General features: G+C 36.3%; 1 protein-coding gene across 5 annotated transcripts in view; it reads left to right on the forward strand.

Moving 5' to 3' along the window:
* The window catches only part of LRBA (LPS responsive beige-like anchor protein), a 755,692-nt gene that overhangs the window by 588,756 nt on the left and 148,724 nt on the right, over positions 1-18,212 (forward strand). For all 5 annotated transcript variants that reach the window (XM_081304745.1, XM_081304743.1, XM_081304747.1 and 2 more), the window contains exons 45-46: positions 11,963-12,103; positions 14,270-14,389. In XM_081304745.1, the coding sequence (XP_081160871.1) occupies positions 11,963-12,103; positions 14,270-14,389 (261 nt within the window). The remainder of the gene's footprint in view (positions 1-11,962; positions 12,104-14,269; positions 14,390-18,212) is intronic.

Genomic DNA, 18,212 nt, shown 5'->3' on the forward strand with positions numbered 1-18,212 from the left:
TGTTCTATCTTCTAAGTGATCTATTCTGCTGGTAGTATTGTCAATTGAGGTTTTAAGTTGGTTTATTGCTTCCTGCATTTCCAGGATTTCTATTTGTTTGTTTTTTATTACTTCTAACTCCCTGTGAAATTGATCTTTTACTTCCTGGATTTGTTTCTGTAGTTCCTTGTCAATGTGATCTTTCATTGTCTGATTTTGGTGTCTCATGTCTTCCTTGAGAGTCCAGATCATCTGAAGCATGTATATCCTGAACTCTTTATCTGACATTCCATCTGTTGCAGCTATTACCTCTTCTAGGGTTGAGTTGACCTGCATTGCTTGTGGACCTTTCTTTCCTTGTCTTTTCATGTTGCTTGCATTTCTTTCTGCTTGGTGAAACTGTTGTGTTTTTGAAATTTTTTCCCCTGTTTATTTATGTTGCTCTTGTATAGTTGGGATATCTCTCTTGTAGGGCGGGTAGTGGCTGTGATCCTCCTCTAATCAGGGTGATCTATCCACTACGCTGGTTGGTCATAGGTCTGCCCACCCTGCGGGCACGGGTGGCTGCTCTACTCTGCCCCCACTCCAATTGCGGTGACGTTCCTACCACGTCCTCGGATCGTTGGTCCGGATCCGGATGTGGGCGGCAGCTCTTCTCCACCCCTACTCCAATTGATGTGATGTGTCTACCACGCTGGTCGGCCTCCAAGCCTGTTCCGCCGGTGGGTCTCAGATCTGCCCACCCTGCGGGCCTGGGCTGCAGTTCTGCTCAACCCCCACTCCCAGTGGGGGTACCTAACTGCCTCTCCAACGGGTCTCTGGGCTCCTTCCGGACGCTGGCGGCGGCTCTGTTCAACCCCCACTCCAACCAGTGTGACGTGACTGCCTCGATGCTACTCGTCCACCACACTGGCAGGCTGCCGAGCCTGTCCTGCCAGTGGGACGCAGGAGTGCCTGCCTTGCAGGATCAGACGGCAGCTCTTCACGGCCTCCACTCCAAGTGGGTTGACTTGGCTACCCTGCCGTCGGGTCGCTGGTCCTGTTCCAGGCGTGGGCGGCTACTCTCCTCGGCCCCAGCTGCAGTTGGGGTGTCGCGATACCACACCGGTGGGACCCTTAGCCTGCTCTGGGCGCAGGAGGCAGCTCCACTCTGCCCCCCAGGCCCCCGCAGCACCCAGCAGGACCCAGACCAAGAAGCAGTCCCTGTAGGATCCCCAACCCTGAGCCAGAGCCGCTTCGGGAGCCAGGAGCCGGTCTCTCCGATCCCCGCCACGTTCTGCTAGGAGCAGGCTCCTCAGGGCAACCGCGCGGGTTCCCCAATCCCAGGCCAAAGCAGCCCCGGGAGCCCAAGCCTGGCCGCACCAGACTCTCCCTGCTTGGTGCCCAAGCCTGGCCGCACCAGACTCTCCCTGCTCGGTGCACGCTCCGCTGGGAGCAAAGTCTAAGACGCACTTCCCGCGGGCTCCCCAGCTCCGGGCCAAAACTGTTCCAGGAGACAGAGTCCCGCTGCCCCTCGTCGCAAGTTTCACTTATGGCTGGCCTCAGCTCGCGGTCCCCGCAGGCTCCGCGGCCCTGGGCTCAAGCAGCCACGAGAGCCAGAACCCAGCCTCTCCGATCCCTGCCACACTCTGCTAGGAGCAGGCTCCACAGAGGTACCCCAGCCTCAGGCCCAGGCAGCCCTGGGAGCCCGAGCCTGGCAGCTCCAACCTCTCCCAGCCCAGTGCACGCTCAGACAGGGGCAGGGTCAAAGACACAGTCGCCATGGGTTCCCTAGCCCCGGGCCAAAACTGTTCCGGGAGTTAGAGCCACCCCGCTCCTCAGCGCACAATCCACTTGTAACTGGCCTCCGCCCGGAGTCCCCGAAGGATCTCCCGCCCTGGGCCAAAGCAACCCAGGGAACTAGAATCTGGCCGCTCAAAGTCCAGCGCCCGCCTTGCCAGGGGTGAGGCCCGAAGAGTATTCTCCTCAGATTTTCCAGTCCCGAGCCTGAGCGATCTGTCTGCGCGACGCAGGCAAATACCAGCCTGGAATCACCTGTTCCGTAGTTGAATGAGCTGAGATCAGTAGAAAACAGGGATGATTGCATCAGCTCTCCATGATGGCGGCTGCTGTCCTCTTCCGTGTTCCGACCGGTGTTGGGAATCGAACTGGACCGGATCTCTCCTCTGTTTCAAAGCTGGAACTCAGCACTCAGCGCGGCCAGTGTGCCACTGGCAGGAGCCTCCAGAATCCGCTTCCGATTCATTTGTTCTTGAATGAACAATAACAAATACATAACTATATAAGGAAATAACTGCTAACAACACATTTTGGAATTTGGAGTAATTGTTCCTTAACTTGAGCCTGTCTCTCAAGGGAGAAATTAGACAAAATGCTTCATTACCACTTCTTTTTGACTAGTGGCTTAATTTCATTGCCTCTTGGTTTGATGTGTTAGTCAAGATTCTCCAGAGAAAGAGAACCAGTAAGATATGTAATATATCTTTATATTTATATCTATCTGAGTTTTGTCTGTAACCTGGCAACCAGGAATGCTGGTGGTATAAGTCAGTCTGTATCCTAAGGCCTGAGGACCGAACCGGTAGCTAATGGCCTCAGTCTCAATCTAAAGAAATGAGATCTCAGCTTAAGCATTGAGGCATGGAAAGAAGAAAATTCCTCTTCCTCTGCGTTTTGATTGATTTCAGTTCTCAACATATTGGAAAAGGCAATCTATTATACTGAGTCCACCAATTTAAAAGCTTACCTCTTCAGAAAAGAGCTTCACAGAAACACCCAAAAGTAATGTTTAGTCTGGGTACCCTGTAGCCTAGTAAATTTTGGTGCACAAAATTATCACATAATGGTTTGTGTTCATGAAAGTATTTTTCCCCAGTTGATAAAGGTAAATTAGTAATCCATAAACTAAACAAAAGATTATTTTGTTTTATTTTTATGTAATTTTATGCTACATTTAAAAAATCTTACCTTGTATAGAGACAGACCAGAGTCTCATCCATCTATTGCACGCAGTGTTTAGGGACACCAGTTTCTAACTCAGGGCTTTACTTGGAGGATCACAAGTTCAAGAGTAGCCTGAGCAATTTAGCAAAGCCCTAAGCAGCTTAGTGAGACCCTATCTCAAAATTAAAAAAAAAAAAAAAGAAAGAAAAAAAAAGTTAAAAAGCTAGGAATGTGGCTCAGTAGTTAAGTGTTACCAGGTTCAAACCCCATTATAAACACACACACACACACACACACACACACACACACACACACATTGATCAGCACTATCCCCAAATCAGATGATTAAATTTAATTATCCCACCAGCTGATATACAGGTGTAGAGGAAAAATACAATAATGTTTTTACTTTAAAAAGGATAAAATGTCATTTCTATGTGTTCCTGACCATCCAGCTTATCATCTTGTGTAGGAAAGGAAAGTAAGGTATGTTCTTTTCTCCTGAGCACTTATGAATCCTAATGGACTTTAACAAAACTGATCTCTCCAGCAACCAAATAATTTCTTTGGCCAACAATCTAGCTGCTTCCACTTGTGCAACTGGAGGATTTTGCTTGCCCACTGTCAGGACCATCTTCAGAACAGCACTGGGGAGGATTCAAGGGCTCAACTATTTTAGCTGTCCACTTCTGGTTGGTATAAATGCTTTCGCCTGGGCTGTTTAATAGATTATCACTGATCATTGCTTGCTGGGAGTGCCTTTTTCTGGCAATGTAACTGCCTAACACACTTGATCATTTGCCTATTAGATCTTTCATTGCTAGAAATCAATTCCAAAATCATTGCAACTTTTGAATTATTAGAAGTTGCAATTATTCCAATTACTAAATTATTAGAGGTTATTGTACTAAGTTGATTTTACCCCATTGAAAGCCAACACATACCTCCATTGATACTTTTTTAAAAAAGTATTTTTAGATGTAGATGGACATAATAATACGTTTATTTTACTTATTAATTTTTATGTGGTGCTGATCATCAAACCCAGTGCCTCACACATGAGGGGCAAGCACTCTACCACTGAGCTACAGTGCCAGTTTCTTCCTCCAATTATACTTGCCCAACAATATTTTGTCTCCTTGTTTGATATTTTAAGTCCAGTAATGGTTTTAAAATACTTTACTACTCCTTAGATTTTTCCCTATTTATTGACATTTTAAGCTTGTCCTACTTTATGTCTAATTTTTATATTGAGGCTTAATATTTTTCCAAAAAGCAAACAATTCAAAAGAGAGACTAAAACAACTATCATTTTTCATTTTTATAGATCTTGAGTTCTTCTTCTTTTGTAATTGTGATATTTTGTTATTCTCCATATGTAAATCCTTGAAGAGTTTAGGGCTGTTAACCCAGATTTATGTTAAACAATAGACATACAATTTCCCCACTTAGGATTGAGTTAAACAGAATAAATATAGAATTTCCCAACTTGTTTTGTTATATTCCCATAGATTTTTAAACAAATAGAAAAGGAAATTCAAAACCTGAATGTTCCTCAAGTAGTTTCTAATTTTATGTCTCCCCATTTTATAAAGCTAGAGGAAAATGGATATTTGTATTACTAATAACTTATTTTTAAAACCTATAGATGATTTGATAACTTATAGATAGATAGATATTAATGATCTTAACTGTTTTTAAAAATGGGTAGATGACTTTACCTGTAAGTGAATAGAATATTTATGTCAACATTGGGTCTCTTCAGTGTTTTTCATTTTCATAATTACTTAAAACATTTTTATTAAATATCTTTGGATTTTTAAGGTTCTTTCTTTGGTTATTCCAGGCATTTGGTTCAGCACTGGCATTGGTTTATTAAATTATTTTTATCAAATTATGTGTCTTTCTCAAGTGGAGATTATCAGTACTTAATGCAGCTGATTAACAGAACCATGAAGGCATCACTACTAACTCTACCAATATGAATATCTGAAATGATTTAGGTTCTACCTTGGCACAATAGATGAACTGGAATGCTTTGTTTTTCCTGGGATGTGTTTGTTAAATTGAAATGGAAAGATGGCACTTGTAAGAAAGTGTGTTTTCAAGGAATTAAAAAGGTGTATCAAACTTGAAAGCAAAAGTGCTTATTCATTAACTCTAAAAGCCACAGTAGTGTGTTGATGAAAAATTTTTTTTCTTGACAATATTAAGTCTAGGTCATGTGAACATGAGTGCCAAACTATCTCAGTCATATACGGCATATAACAAAATACCCTAAAAGCCAAGGTTGTATAAAAATGCTGATCATGCTGCTTGTTATACTTGTCATTTAGATGAAAGAGCTGCTATGCTAGAACTGAAACAAAATAGTCGCTATACTCCCTAATAACAGTGGCAGTGTGGCTTAAGTGACAGAGACGTGTATTTTCTTTACTAGAGGCTCGGGGAGAAAGGCAAGTGGTGATACAACCAGAATCCATTGTTTTCTTTAAATTGCTTCAGCAACACAGTGATTCAAAGCTCTCCTTTGAGTTCTTTGGTGTGAGTATACAGATAATGAAAGTTAAGAGGGAAGTGAAGCAATAAATTTTGGTGGCAACACTTCTCTTTTCTGTTCATTATTTTTTAAAGCTTTCTACCAAACATCTTTTCAATTTCCCCAGACAAAATATGCATTTTTCTTTCGATTTGTGAAGCCCTCCTCTAAGGGGATATCCATAGATGTTATGTAAGTGAGGATAATAAATAATGTCTTGTCTAAGGGGGTATTTTATCTAAATTTCCCATTCTTCTAACCAGTTTTTTCATTGCTGTGACCAAAGGACCTGACAGGAACAGTTTTAGAGGATGAAGAGTTTATTTGGGGTTCACAATTTCAGAGGTGTCAGTCCAAAGATGGCTGACTCCATTGTCTCTGGGCCCATTGTGAGGCAGAACACTGTGGCAGTAGGGTGTGGAGGAGGAAGGCATCTCAGGACATAGCAACAAGGAAGCAAAGAGAGCTTGGCTCATCAGTGACAAAATATAAACCCCAAAGGCATATAGCCCTCAGTTACCTATCTCCTCCAGCCACACCATACTTGCCTACAGTTGCCACCCCATTAATCCTTATCAGTGGGTTAAAGCATGATTATGTTATGCCTCTCATAACTTAATAATTTTCCCTCTGAATGTTCTTGTATTATCTCACACATGAGTTTTTGTGGGACACTGTTTATCCAAACAGTAACACCATGAAAGGATCTTAACTGCCTTGCAACTTCATCACTGATATTTTCATCAGTCTACAACAAGCTAAGGCGTCCTAGGACCTCTGGTCACTTGGGCTAGAGGTAGCTTGGAATCTTGCTGCTGCCTCTTGATAGGTAACCATGATTGGCAGTTACTTCACGTTTTCCAGACTTTTCCCCCCACCTGTTAATATGTCAGCATATTAAGGAGTTGTAAAGATGAGATGATTTACGTATGACTCTTAGAACCCTCCAGTGGATAGTAATCTTATCATCAGAAGGAATGGCCCCTTTAATCTTATATAATAGTGTTTTCCTGAAGTGTGCTCAAACCCAAATCATTATTCTCTAATCGAGAATGACCATCTTTATGGTGTAATGTTTCCTGATAGTATAGCCTCTTCATCCTCTGAATCTGAATTTTTTTGTTTAATTTATTAATGTAAATCATATAAACTTACATACGACAGTACTCTCTCCTATAACCTGCATTTTTATAACATAGACCTATGAAAGAGCATTGGGTTCAACCACCTTGTTATCTGTTCCTTTCCTGTCTTTGCCTTCACTTTACACTGGTTCTCTTTCAATATCTATAGGCCTACCCACTTCCGGGACAGAAGAGAACAACATACAACCCCTGTTTGCATACAGTCTCTTAAATTTATAGGGCAGGCTTTGTCTGTAGCCCTAGAACTAAAGAATATTTCCAGTTTCCCACTCATACCAAATGATGATGACATTTACAGATAGCTCTCAGACTGTCATCAAGATCCTAAGTAGAGATGGAAAGCAGTCATACTCTTTCACATATTCTTCCTGAAACCTTTTCCTCTTTTGACATCTCTTCTGACATCTCAAAAATGTATCTTCATGAAACGATATCCCTCATATCCTTCTGTGTTTCTAAGACCCCTGTTTCTGAGTTTTTTGCTCCCAGGGTTGCCTTTTCTCTTTCTCTTTAATCCTCTTCTTATCTTCAGATGTTGGGGTTTAATGATTTTTCCCAAAGAAGCCTTCATAAAAAGTATGAAAAACTCTTTTGAGATTTGTGGATTTTAGAAGTTTGTTAATTCAAACAAATATCTGCTATGTAGAATTCCTGAGATTTCTTGGCAGTCCCCTATAACATTCTTGCCCACTGGAACTATCAGCATGGTCCAGTAGTTTGGAACTTTACTTCTGAAGGGTTGATATAAATTGTGGCAGTTCATATATAACTCTCAAAAGGAGAGAAGGAATCATGGTGCTGGCAGCTGCAGCAGCAGTGCTAATCACAGCTACACTTAATGAATGTGCTCTTTGTGCCAGAGCTCTCCTAAGCACTGATGTCTATCTGCCTTTTATATCAACCTATTTCAATAAAGAGCATATTTGAAAAATGGAAATTGTCAGAAATCAGTTAAAACAACTTGTAAGATAGCATAGATGAGTGGATAAAATGGCCCAAAGAAGTGGTTTTGATACTAGGTTTGAGACTCCTAGATAAAAGTTGATTTTGCTTTAGATTTCTTAAGGTACTTTATCTCTTTATTGTCCAAATAGGGATACCTAACTCATATATTTATTGTGACAATAATCATGTTTTATTAATTGCAAAGTTTAAGCTGTTGGTGTTTTTTGTTAGGTATTTCAGGTTAGGGTTCTTAAAATACCAAAGAAAGAATGAAAAAACCAGATTCCTTTTCTATTTTTTACCCCTTTTACTAGTAATTAGACTTTGTTGTGTGCCTCTTAAGTGATCTGTGAATGTAAAACTGTTTGATTTCAGTTAATGTGATAGAAGATGATTTTAACTTCCTTGACATGACATCTACATTTTTAACAACAAAATTGTAGCTCCTTGGACTTTTTGCTTTTGATTATGTTCTTACAGTAAGAAATGCCATTGATTGGGACTACTGTGCACTATAAAGCTTCTGACAGTTAATATCCAGTTCTATGTGTTTTTAAATCCTGCTTTGGCATTAGAGGATTGTGATGTTTAATTATGTTCTTTTTTAGTAGACTCTAGTAATTTCATCAGGCTTAATCGAAGGTCTTTTTTCTTAAATATTCTTGATCAAATCACCCAAAAAATAATTATTATGATCAATAACTTACTCTGAGCTGGGTAATTTAAATGTGACATTTTTATTAATTAGCAAAATTACTTCTCAAAGAAGTAATAAAAATGTGTTTTTATTATAAGATGTATTTTTATTGTAACACTCTTCCGGAAATGATTGTAGAATTTTGTTTATCCTGTCTTGAACAGTATCATTACTATCTCATAAGCAGAATACTTACCACTCTACCAGAGATGTCACCGTTGTTATTTGTGAAATTATTTAAATATTATAAATAATTTTTCTTTGTTTTTCATGCCATGTTCAAGAATTTGAGGGGCTGGGGTTTGTGGTTCAAGCGGTAGCGCACTCGCCTGGCTGGTGTTCGGCCTGGGTTCGACCCTCAGCACCACATACAAGCAAAGATGTTGTGTCCGCCGAAAAACTAAAAAATAAATATTAAAAAAAAAGAATTTGAGTTTTTTTGCTTTTTAAAAATGTGTCTTTTTCTATTTTATTCCAAGTTCTTATTTCCATTTTTTAAACAATAATTCATCTGTTGCTAGTTTTGATATTCTAAATCTTAACTGTTTTGTTTTATTTGAGACTTTCTTTCATACTATTGTGATGGACATTTTTGTTTTGTAAAGTTAAAATCTTACTTAATTATCTTCATTAGTTATTTGTGGTGTTCAAAATTTTAATTTTTTTTTACTTTTCAGTTTTCTTGGACTCTTTATTTGCTTGATTATGAACTTGAATTATACCACTCTTATAATCTCTAATAAATACTCGCTTTTTATTGATTTTTCCAATCACCTATGACCATTTTTAAACAGTATTTTTTGTTTTCTTTCTTTAAAAAATTTTCTGATTAAAAATAAATACCCTGTCAAACTTATTCGGTTGTACAAAAAAGCTCAATATAGGATGGTAGTGCTTGGCATCTTCCTGAACTGCCTAGTAATTGTTACTCTTAATATAGTGTATAAGCAAAAGGAGCCATCAGCATTTACTTTGAGTTCTCCTGTGGTGATGAATAAACATCTTGAAATGCTGATTTAGACAATCCTTTAAAAAATGCTATGATGCACTTTGGTGTATGACTGACTCTTGCTTAGTTAAATGTTTTGCAGCATTATAACATAGTTGAATTCAGCTCATTTTTTAAAGCAGTTGTCAGAAAAATATGGGCCAGCATGGTAGAATGTATTAGCTCAATACATTGTCTCCATTTTATTATGAAGCTGCTGAGGAAGCTGTGATATACAGCACTGTCATTACAGATCTATTGTTAGGACGGTTCCACAGTCTTCTTTGCACTGCCATTAATTTATAGCAGTAAACAATATGTAGCCTTCCAACTGCAGCAAAGCAGAATCTTTTAATGAGGTGGATGTTATTACCACAATAAATCAGTGCTTTCGAGTAATGTATAATTCAATGTGTGTATTCCCACTGTAACTTCTCTGAGTAAGCTGATAGTGTATCATTGTCATTGCACAGCACCACTGGTCTTTTTTTTTCAGTCTTCTTTTATTTGGGGACTTCTTTTTTATATGCTTGCAAATAAATGTGGTATGTCTTGATAGCTGTCCTATACCAGGATTCAGAAACCAACTGTAACAATAACAGCCAGAATCAATACTGTGGGTTCTGCCTACATGGATCTCTGCATGATGCCATTTTTTTCAGATGCTAGTGAAATCAATCCTAATTGGTTTTAACATTATATTCAAGAAACGTGATTCTATAACTATTGATTTGGGGGAGGGGATATTCATTTGGAGAGTAATAAAAATAGGAGCAGATAAAATGAATGCTTAATATGCTGCAGAACCATACAAAAGGAGCATTGATTCTGTTTTTAATTCATATAATTTGTCTTCTAGTGATTTTATTTCTTTCTTACCTTTTGCATGGCTCAGTCTTTAGGGACAACAACTACAATACATTTAAAGGCTTTCCACACTGGTCCTATAACAAAGAAAGAATTCTTGGAGTCAGTTCCATTCTTAGCTGGCATACATTTAGCAAATCATATATAATTCTTTTGTACAGAAATCAGTGCTTTAAAATATGTGTCATTTTAAAGTTAGTATACTATAGCACTGACTTAAAATGCTAATCAACTAAAGACTTTAAAAAATCTACTTGTAAAGTAAAATAATGACTTAAAATAATGTTGATTAGAACCAGAGCAAAGAAAATAGTACCAACAATAAATAGTAGTTCTGGAAAAAAAACCACTTAATAGCTACTTTAAGATAGCCAAAAGATGAATTAAAAATGTTACTTAAAATCACATAACATGAAAAGCAGTTCAAAAACTGGTCTGCATATTGCTTTATTTTCAGTAGAACATTTCTGAATTTATTCATTTTAGAACATTATATTTTATTTAGTTTAGCATTTCCCTTTAATCCTATATATAAGTAATCAGATATTTTTCTTTCTCTTATAAATGAGGAGTGATTAACTCCTCGGATTTCACAAGATTTAAAGCAAAAGACATTTCTGTTTCTTCTAAAAGAAGTCATCTGACATATCTTTTTTTTTCAGTGAATTGGTATTAATATTTTGAATAGGAAGATAGAGATCCTCTAACAATCAGAATGTTTTAAGAGAATGTTGTTATTTAAAGTAGTTGCTCTTAACATTCTTGGAGCCCTACTTTGTTCATTCTTATTAATTTTTGTTTTAATCTTTAATTTCTGATTTTACTCATACTAGTAGAAATTTCTGGTCACATCTTTTTCTTTTATGTGTGCGTCCGTGCGTGTGTGTGTGTGTGTGTGTGTGTGTGTGTGAGTGTGAGTTACTGGGGATTGAACGCAGGAGTGCTTTACCATTTAGCTACTCTTCAAACTTCTTTTCTGTTCTTTAATTTTTTTAAACTGTAGAGGGAAACAATACCTTGATTTTTTATGTGGTGTTGAGGATCGAACCCAGTGCCTCACATGTGCAAGGCAGGGGCTCAACCATTGAGCTACAACCCATCCCTTGTTCTTTAATTTTTTGAAAATTTGAGGTAAGATCTGGCTAAACTGCCCAGACTGGCCTTGAACTTGGGATTCTCCTGCCTCAGCCTCCCAGGTAAATGGGAGTGCCATGACACCCATCTTTTTAATTTTTTAAAAAATTATGGATGGATACAATACCTTTATTTTATTTTTTTAATTTTTAATGTGGTGCTGATGATGAAACCCAGTGCCTGACACGTGCCAGGAAAGCATTCTGTCATTGGGCTATAGCCCAGGTCCTCTAGTTACATCTTAATCCTTTTATAATCTCTTCTTTTGTACTAATTACCCCTTCCCCAATTTTGTTGCATCCTCTTCCCAAAGCCCATTACAGTGCAATCCTCCAGCTTCAAGACTGAGTCTGTGGTTGTTGCTTCAAATTAACTTAATAGAATTTTATAGGTAATTTCTGAAGTATTGCATAGCTAATGTTCACTTCATGTAGTTGTCTTTATGAGATGCTTATTTTAGACTGATTAAGAACCTATGTGCAGCAAAAACTTGACTTACGGAGAAATAACAGGTTTATCCATCCACTTACTTATATGTATATTTTTAACCTGTTTTGAAAAATAAATTTGTTTTTCCATCCACTCTAATTGTAATACTTTGCTTTAGTTTAAGTAGTCTATATTTTTAAAACTTATTTTCACACTTACTAATAGGATAACATTAGAAGAAAGGAAGAGACAAAGGATAATTTCATTTATGTGTCTTGTTTTCTCTCCATTGGCAGCCAATAGGAGCTTTGAATCCAAAAAGAGCAGCATTCTTTGCAGAACGTTTTGAATCATGGGAAGATGATCAAGTTCCAAAGTTTCATTATGGTACTCATTACTCAACTGCAAGTTTCGTTCTTGCATGGCTGCTAAGAATAGTAAGTTCCATGTGAATAATAAACCATGACTAAGTATATTGAAGGTTGTAGAGACTATGCAATGATTAGAAATTATCAGCACCTTTTATGAATGCTAAAAATCTTTTGAATGATTGAGGTTCTAGTTTTAAGTAGCTCTGTATCTTATGTAATATGTATTTTTGTAACATTACTGTAGAATTGCCTTAAACCTATTTCACTTAGAATTCTTTGAATTTTTTCTTCAATTTGTCTCTTCAAATTGTTGCTTTCTTATCAGATTAACAAGTTCTTTTTTTCAAAATAGTCTGGTAAAATAAGAACTAAATAGGAGTTCATTAATACAGGCATATAATCTTATATTTGGGTGCTTCAGTTGCCCCCAGTAGAATAAGGTATGTTTGTAGGTAATCAACACTATTGCGTGTATTGATAATATATTGGTCAAACAAGAAATCTTTCTCTAAAATTTAAAGGTGATTCATCTACTGAAAAGTAATTTCTTTGGGAAAGCATTAGCTTTCATCATTAATTAAAGCTTGTTACAAGGGTACAGGCAGACATAAATCCTAGAAGTAATTTATAGTGCTTAGCTAATTTCAAGCAATTAGCCACTAATATGTGTTTAAGTGTTCTTTAACTAAGAGGAGGCTTTTAAATGTTTCAAACATTTTTCTTTTCTTTTTTTTTATTTATCTTTTTTATTTTATTTTTTTTATTGGTTGTTCAAAACATTACATAGTTCTTGATATATCATATTTCACACTTTGATTCAAGTGGGTTATGAACTCCCATTTTTACCCTGTATACAGATTGCAGAGTCACATCAGTTACACTTACATTGATTTACATATTGACATACTCATGTCTGTTGTATTCAGCTGCCTTTCCTATCCTCTACTATCCCCCCTCCCCTCCCCTCCCCTCCCCTCTTCTCTCTCTACCCCCTCTACTGTAATTCATTTCTCCCCCTTGTATTTCTTAATCATAAATTAAATATTGGTAACAATAGGAAAATTGCATATTGGACTATTCCCTCGTACTATGAAGAAAATGCATCTAATATATCTGAATGTTATTAGTAAATTGGTCTTGGTAAGGAAGAAAATCTGAAGAAAGTGTTTCAATTTTTGGAAATATTTAGAAATATTTCTTCTGAAACTAAAACAATTTAAGAATGCTAATATAATAATTTAGTTGTAATTCCCATTATATGTATACCTGTATATATTTCTAGCTAATACCTATTAGTAATTAAAATATTTAGTTGCAAAGATTTATAAAAAAACCATATTTTTTTTATCCATTCATCTATTGAAGGGCATCTAGGTTGGTTCCACAGTCTTGCTATTGTGAATTGTGCTGCTATGAACATCGATGTAGCAGTGTCCCTGTAGCATGCTCTTTTTAGGTCTTTAGGGAATAGACCAAGAAGGGGAATAGCTGGGTCAAATGGTGGTTCCATTCCCAGCTTTCCAAGAAATCTCCATACTGCTTTCCAAATTGGCTGCACCAATGTGGCATTTATACACAATGGAGTATTACTCTGCATTAAAAAATGACAAAATCATAGAATTTGGAGGGAAATGGATGGCATTAGAGCAGATTATGCTAAGTGAAGCCAGCCAATCCCTAAAAAACAAATGCCAAATGTCTTCTTTGATATAAGGAGAGTAACTAAGAACAGAGTAGGGACGAAGAGCATGAGAAGAAGATTAACATTAAACAGGGATGAGAGGTGGGAGGGAAAGCGAGAGAGAAGGGAAATTACATGGAAATGGAAGGAGACCCTCAGGGTTATACAAAATTACATACAAGAGGAAGTGAGGGGAAAGGGAAAAATAATACAAGGGGGAGAAATGAATTACAGTAGAGGGGGTAGAGAGAGAAGAGGGGAGGGGAGGGGAGGGGAGGGGGGATAGTAGAGGATAGGAAAGGCAGCAGAATACAACAGACACTAGTATGGCAATATGTAAATCAATGGAAGTGTAACTGATGTGATTCTGCAATCTGTATATGGGGTAAAAATGGGAGTTCATAACCCACTTGAATCAAAGTGTGAAATATGATATGTCAAGAACTATGTAATGTTTTGAACAACCAACAATAAAAAAATTAAAAAAAAAAACATTTTTATGCTTGAGGGAACATATGGATTCTTTCAATTGCTTATTTTTTTTTTTTTAGGAACCTTTTACAACTTATTTCCTAAATTTGCAAGGAGGAAAATTTGACCATGCAGATAGAACTTTTTCATCAGTTTCCAGAGCATGGCGAAATAGTCAGCGTGATACATCTGATATTAAGGTACAAAAAATGTTTCATTGTACAGTATTTACTGCCTATGTGTTCCTTGTTCAATGAATGTTAAAATTTCTCTCCTTCAATAATTCCCCATTTACTGAGGATAACCTCAGAGGTTGAGGCATTAATTAATGGCCGAAAGCCACTTAAAAGAAATTTCTCTCAATTTTTTTCTGTGTCTGTTTCTACCTGCCTGTCTGTATATTCTGAATATATGTCTACTGCCTGTAGTTGGAGAATGTTTTTTTTTTCTCTCTCTTCCTTGAAATCTTTTTTTTTTTAAGGAAAAATAAAGAAAGTGTGATCGATGTGATAGATGGCTTGTAAGGCATTACACTCAACAGAACTTCAAACTCAATAAATCAATTACTATTGTCTGAAAAATACTGTGAGAAAAATCTTAGGCATATCCCATGTCTCCATTGTTTTTGATGAACACATATTAGTTGTATATATTAATGAGGTTTGGTGTGGTATTTCCTACATGTATACAGTGTTCTCTGATGACATGCATCCTCCCTTTACCACATCCTCCCATGCCTTTCTCAGTCTCTAATAATCACAATTCTACTTTCAGGTTGACTTTTTTTAGCTTACACAATTGAAAGAAAATATGCAGTACTTGCCTTTTGGTGTCTGGCTTAATTTCACTTGACTTGTCCTCCAGTTTTACCCATTTTGCTGCAAGTGACAGAATTTTATTTTCATGACTGAATAATACTTGATTGTGTGTATATACCACATTTTCTGTGTTCATTCATCTGTTATTTGGCACCTAGGCTGATTTTATATCTTAGCAATTCTAGATAGCACCGCAATAAACACAGGCATGCAGGTTTCTCCTTGGTATGCTGATTTCATTTCCTGTGGATAAATACCCAGGAATGGGATAGCTGAATAATATCGTAGATCTATTTTTAGTTTTCTGAGGAACCTCCATACTGTTTTTCACAGTAGCAGAAATAGTTTACATTCCTACTAGTAGTATTTAAGAGTTCGTTTTCTACACATCCTCACCAGCATTTGTTGTTATTATTTTTAACATAGGCTTTCTTACTGGGATGAAATGGTATCTTATTGTATTTTTATTTGCATTTCCCTGATAGCTAATGATAATGATAATTTTTTCATGTATTTATTGTATTTGTATTTATCTTTTGAGAAGTGTTCGTTCAGGTCATTTGCCCAGTTTTGAATTGGATTACTTAGGGTTTTATTTATTTATTTATTTATTTATTTAGAGTTCTTTATATACTTGGACTATGAACCCTCTGTCATGAAAAGATGCAGGCTGTCTCCATTCTGTGACTGTTTCCTTGCCATGCAGCAGCTTTTTAGTTTGACATGATCATATCTGTCAGTTCTTGCTTTTGTTACCTGTTTTTTTAGGGCCCTACCAAGAAAATAATTTCCTGTACCAGTGTCTTGAAGTGTTTCCCCTGTGTTGTCCTCTAGTAGTTCCAACCTTCCATTTAGGGATTTGGTCCTTTTGAGTTGATTTTATATGGATGAGAGCCATATTTCTATCCTCGAAATCATCATCTTTACCTGCTGCTTATTCTAAGCTTGTACCAGTCTCTGTTTGGTCAAGGACAATACTATTACTAAAGGAAAACCAGAGTTCTATTCAGGGGTAGAGGGTAGCTCAGTGTTAGAGCACTTCCTGGCATATATGGGACCCTGGTTTTGATCCTGTATCAAAAAAATAAAATTAAAAGAAAGAAAAAAAAAAGAGTTCTTCTAACTGTATGATGTGTGCCTTCTACTATAGAACATCAACATTTTGCTCAGTAGCTAATGTAATCCTCATTAGACTTTTGATTCTACTTTCAGAAGTAGTTATGTATTTTCTTGGCATAGTCTCTTTAGCAGAGAACTGTGTTAGATCTCACTAAGTACAATGAAACAAGCCTATGGTTTTTTGAAGTTCTTTATAGTCACACAGAAGAATATGACTTATACTTAAATAAGTTTACCATGTGGGAGAAAACAATAAGTACCACAAGAGAAACATTGGAGTTCAAAAGTAGCAAAGTTACATTACTGATGTTGTACATTACTATAGAGTACTTTTAAAATGTTCAGTACAATGATAATTATATTTCACTTTTAAGTATTTAATTTTTAAAATATATTTATATCATTTTACTTATTGTGGAATACAGCATTACACATACCAAAAATACTCTATTGCAGAAGATGCCATTTTATACAAAAATAATCTTTATGTTGGGTATCTATCAATACATTACAAATAATGTTTTCTAATATATTCCTGAAGTTGTATATCATACTTTTTAAGAATCATTAATAGATAATCTTGAAATGGATAATTAAATAAAATTAACTATGAATAGTTAAGAGATTTAATAATTGTTTAATTCTACCTTTAATTTCAAAATTCTTTTATTTCTTATTTAACTCATGAGAAATAATAAAAGATATAGATACATGAAAACATTGATTAGTCTTTTTGTCATCAAAATGAAGGCTTGTGAATTTCTTCTATCTAAATTCCTTCATTTGTTAAGTATTTCATTACCAAATTATAACCTCACACTTCACTTTGGTCCTAGAAATGTAAACAAAAATTAAGTCATGAATTTGAGAATTATTTTTTCCTGCTTTATAGAAGAAAAAGTAGATATCTTTAGCTTCCTACCTCTCAGTACTAGATATTCCTGCTCAGTGTTTTTTATGGGTAGTTGGTATACATGATAGACCCTTATAGTTTTACTGTCTCTTTTTCCTATTTAATCTCAGCCTTTTTCTCTCCATATTCTTTAATCAGCATGTGTTTGGTTTTGTTTTCTTGAATGCCTTCCTTCAAATACCCCATGTGTAAAAGAGTAGAAAGAGACCTAAACTTACAAAACAACTAAAATAAATCTGTTAAAACATTACATGATCTTCTTCACCTTTCTCCTTCCTTATTTTTCTCATTATTCTTATTTCTTTAAAAAAAATCATAAGAACTCAAATCCATGTCTCTTTCCTTTGAATGCCTCAGTAGGATTTAATTATTCAGTTTCCATTACTAGAAAAATATTTGAACTTCAGTCCTTGTGAATGTACTATTGTGATTTCTAGTTTTCTGGCAGTACTATTTAGAGAATTGATATGAAGAAGTACAAGGTTAAGGGAAAAGTGGCTTTGTTTGATTTATTTTATTTTATTTTTTTGTTGAGTTAGGGTCAGTGTTGTGTGGGCTGACCTCACATTCCTGGGCTCAAGTGAGCCACCTGCCTCAGCCTCCTAATTATCTGGAACAATAGCTGTTCACCTCTGTACATAACTTAAGGGAAAAGTTCTTTAAAAATAAAAGTATTTAAAATTCGGAAGTATCAAGGTGATTGGAAACTGGTTAGAAATATAGCTGTATCCTTAAGTGTCATTTCATGTTCAGAAGCACAGAAATTTTCTTCGGTACTAATTTCGCTGAAACCTTCATATTCTTCTAACCAATATGTATATTCTTTTTACCACCCTGTACTCCATTATCCATAAAGTGGTGGTGGGTATGGCATTGATAAGTTACTATCATTTCCCATATCAATAACCAGTTAATGTAGGCCTTATAACTCAGTAGATTTTAAACTTTGAAAATTATGTAATTCACGGTTACACAGAACATTTAAAGAGCTTCCTGTAGTTAATCTTTCAAAAATCTGAGGGATTTAATCAGGTCTCATTTTTTTCTCTGTTTCTTTATAAAGTATTATAGTTTAGTTCTATAGAAAGCATATTTAAAATCATTATAATAACATAATTAATAAGAACAAATTACTATAATAAGGTAACATTTCATTCATATATAATGTATTTC

The sequence above is a fragment of the Spermophilus citellus genome, assembly GCF_964194105.1.
Source record: "Spermophilus citellus genome assembly, chromosome: 8".
Lineage (NCBI taxonomy): Eukaryota > Metazoa > Chordata > Mammalia > Rodentia > Sciuridae > Spermophilus > Spermophilus citellus.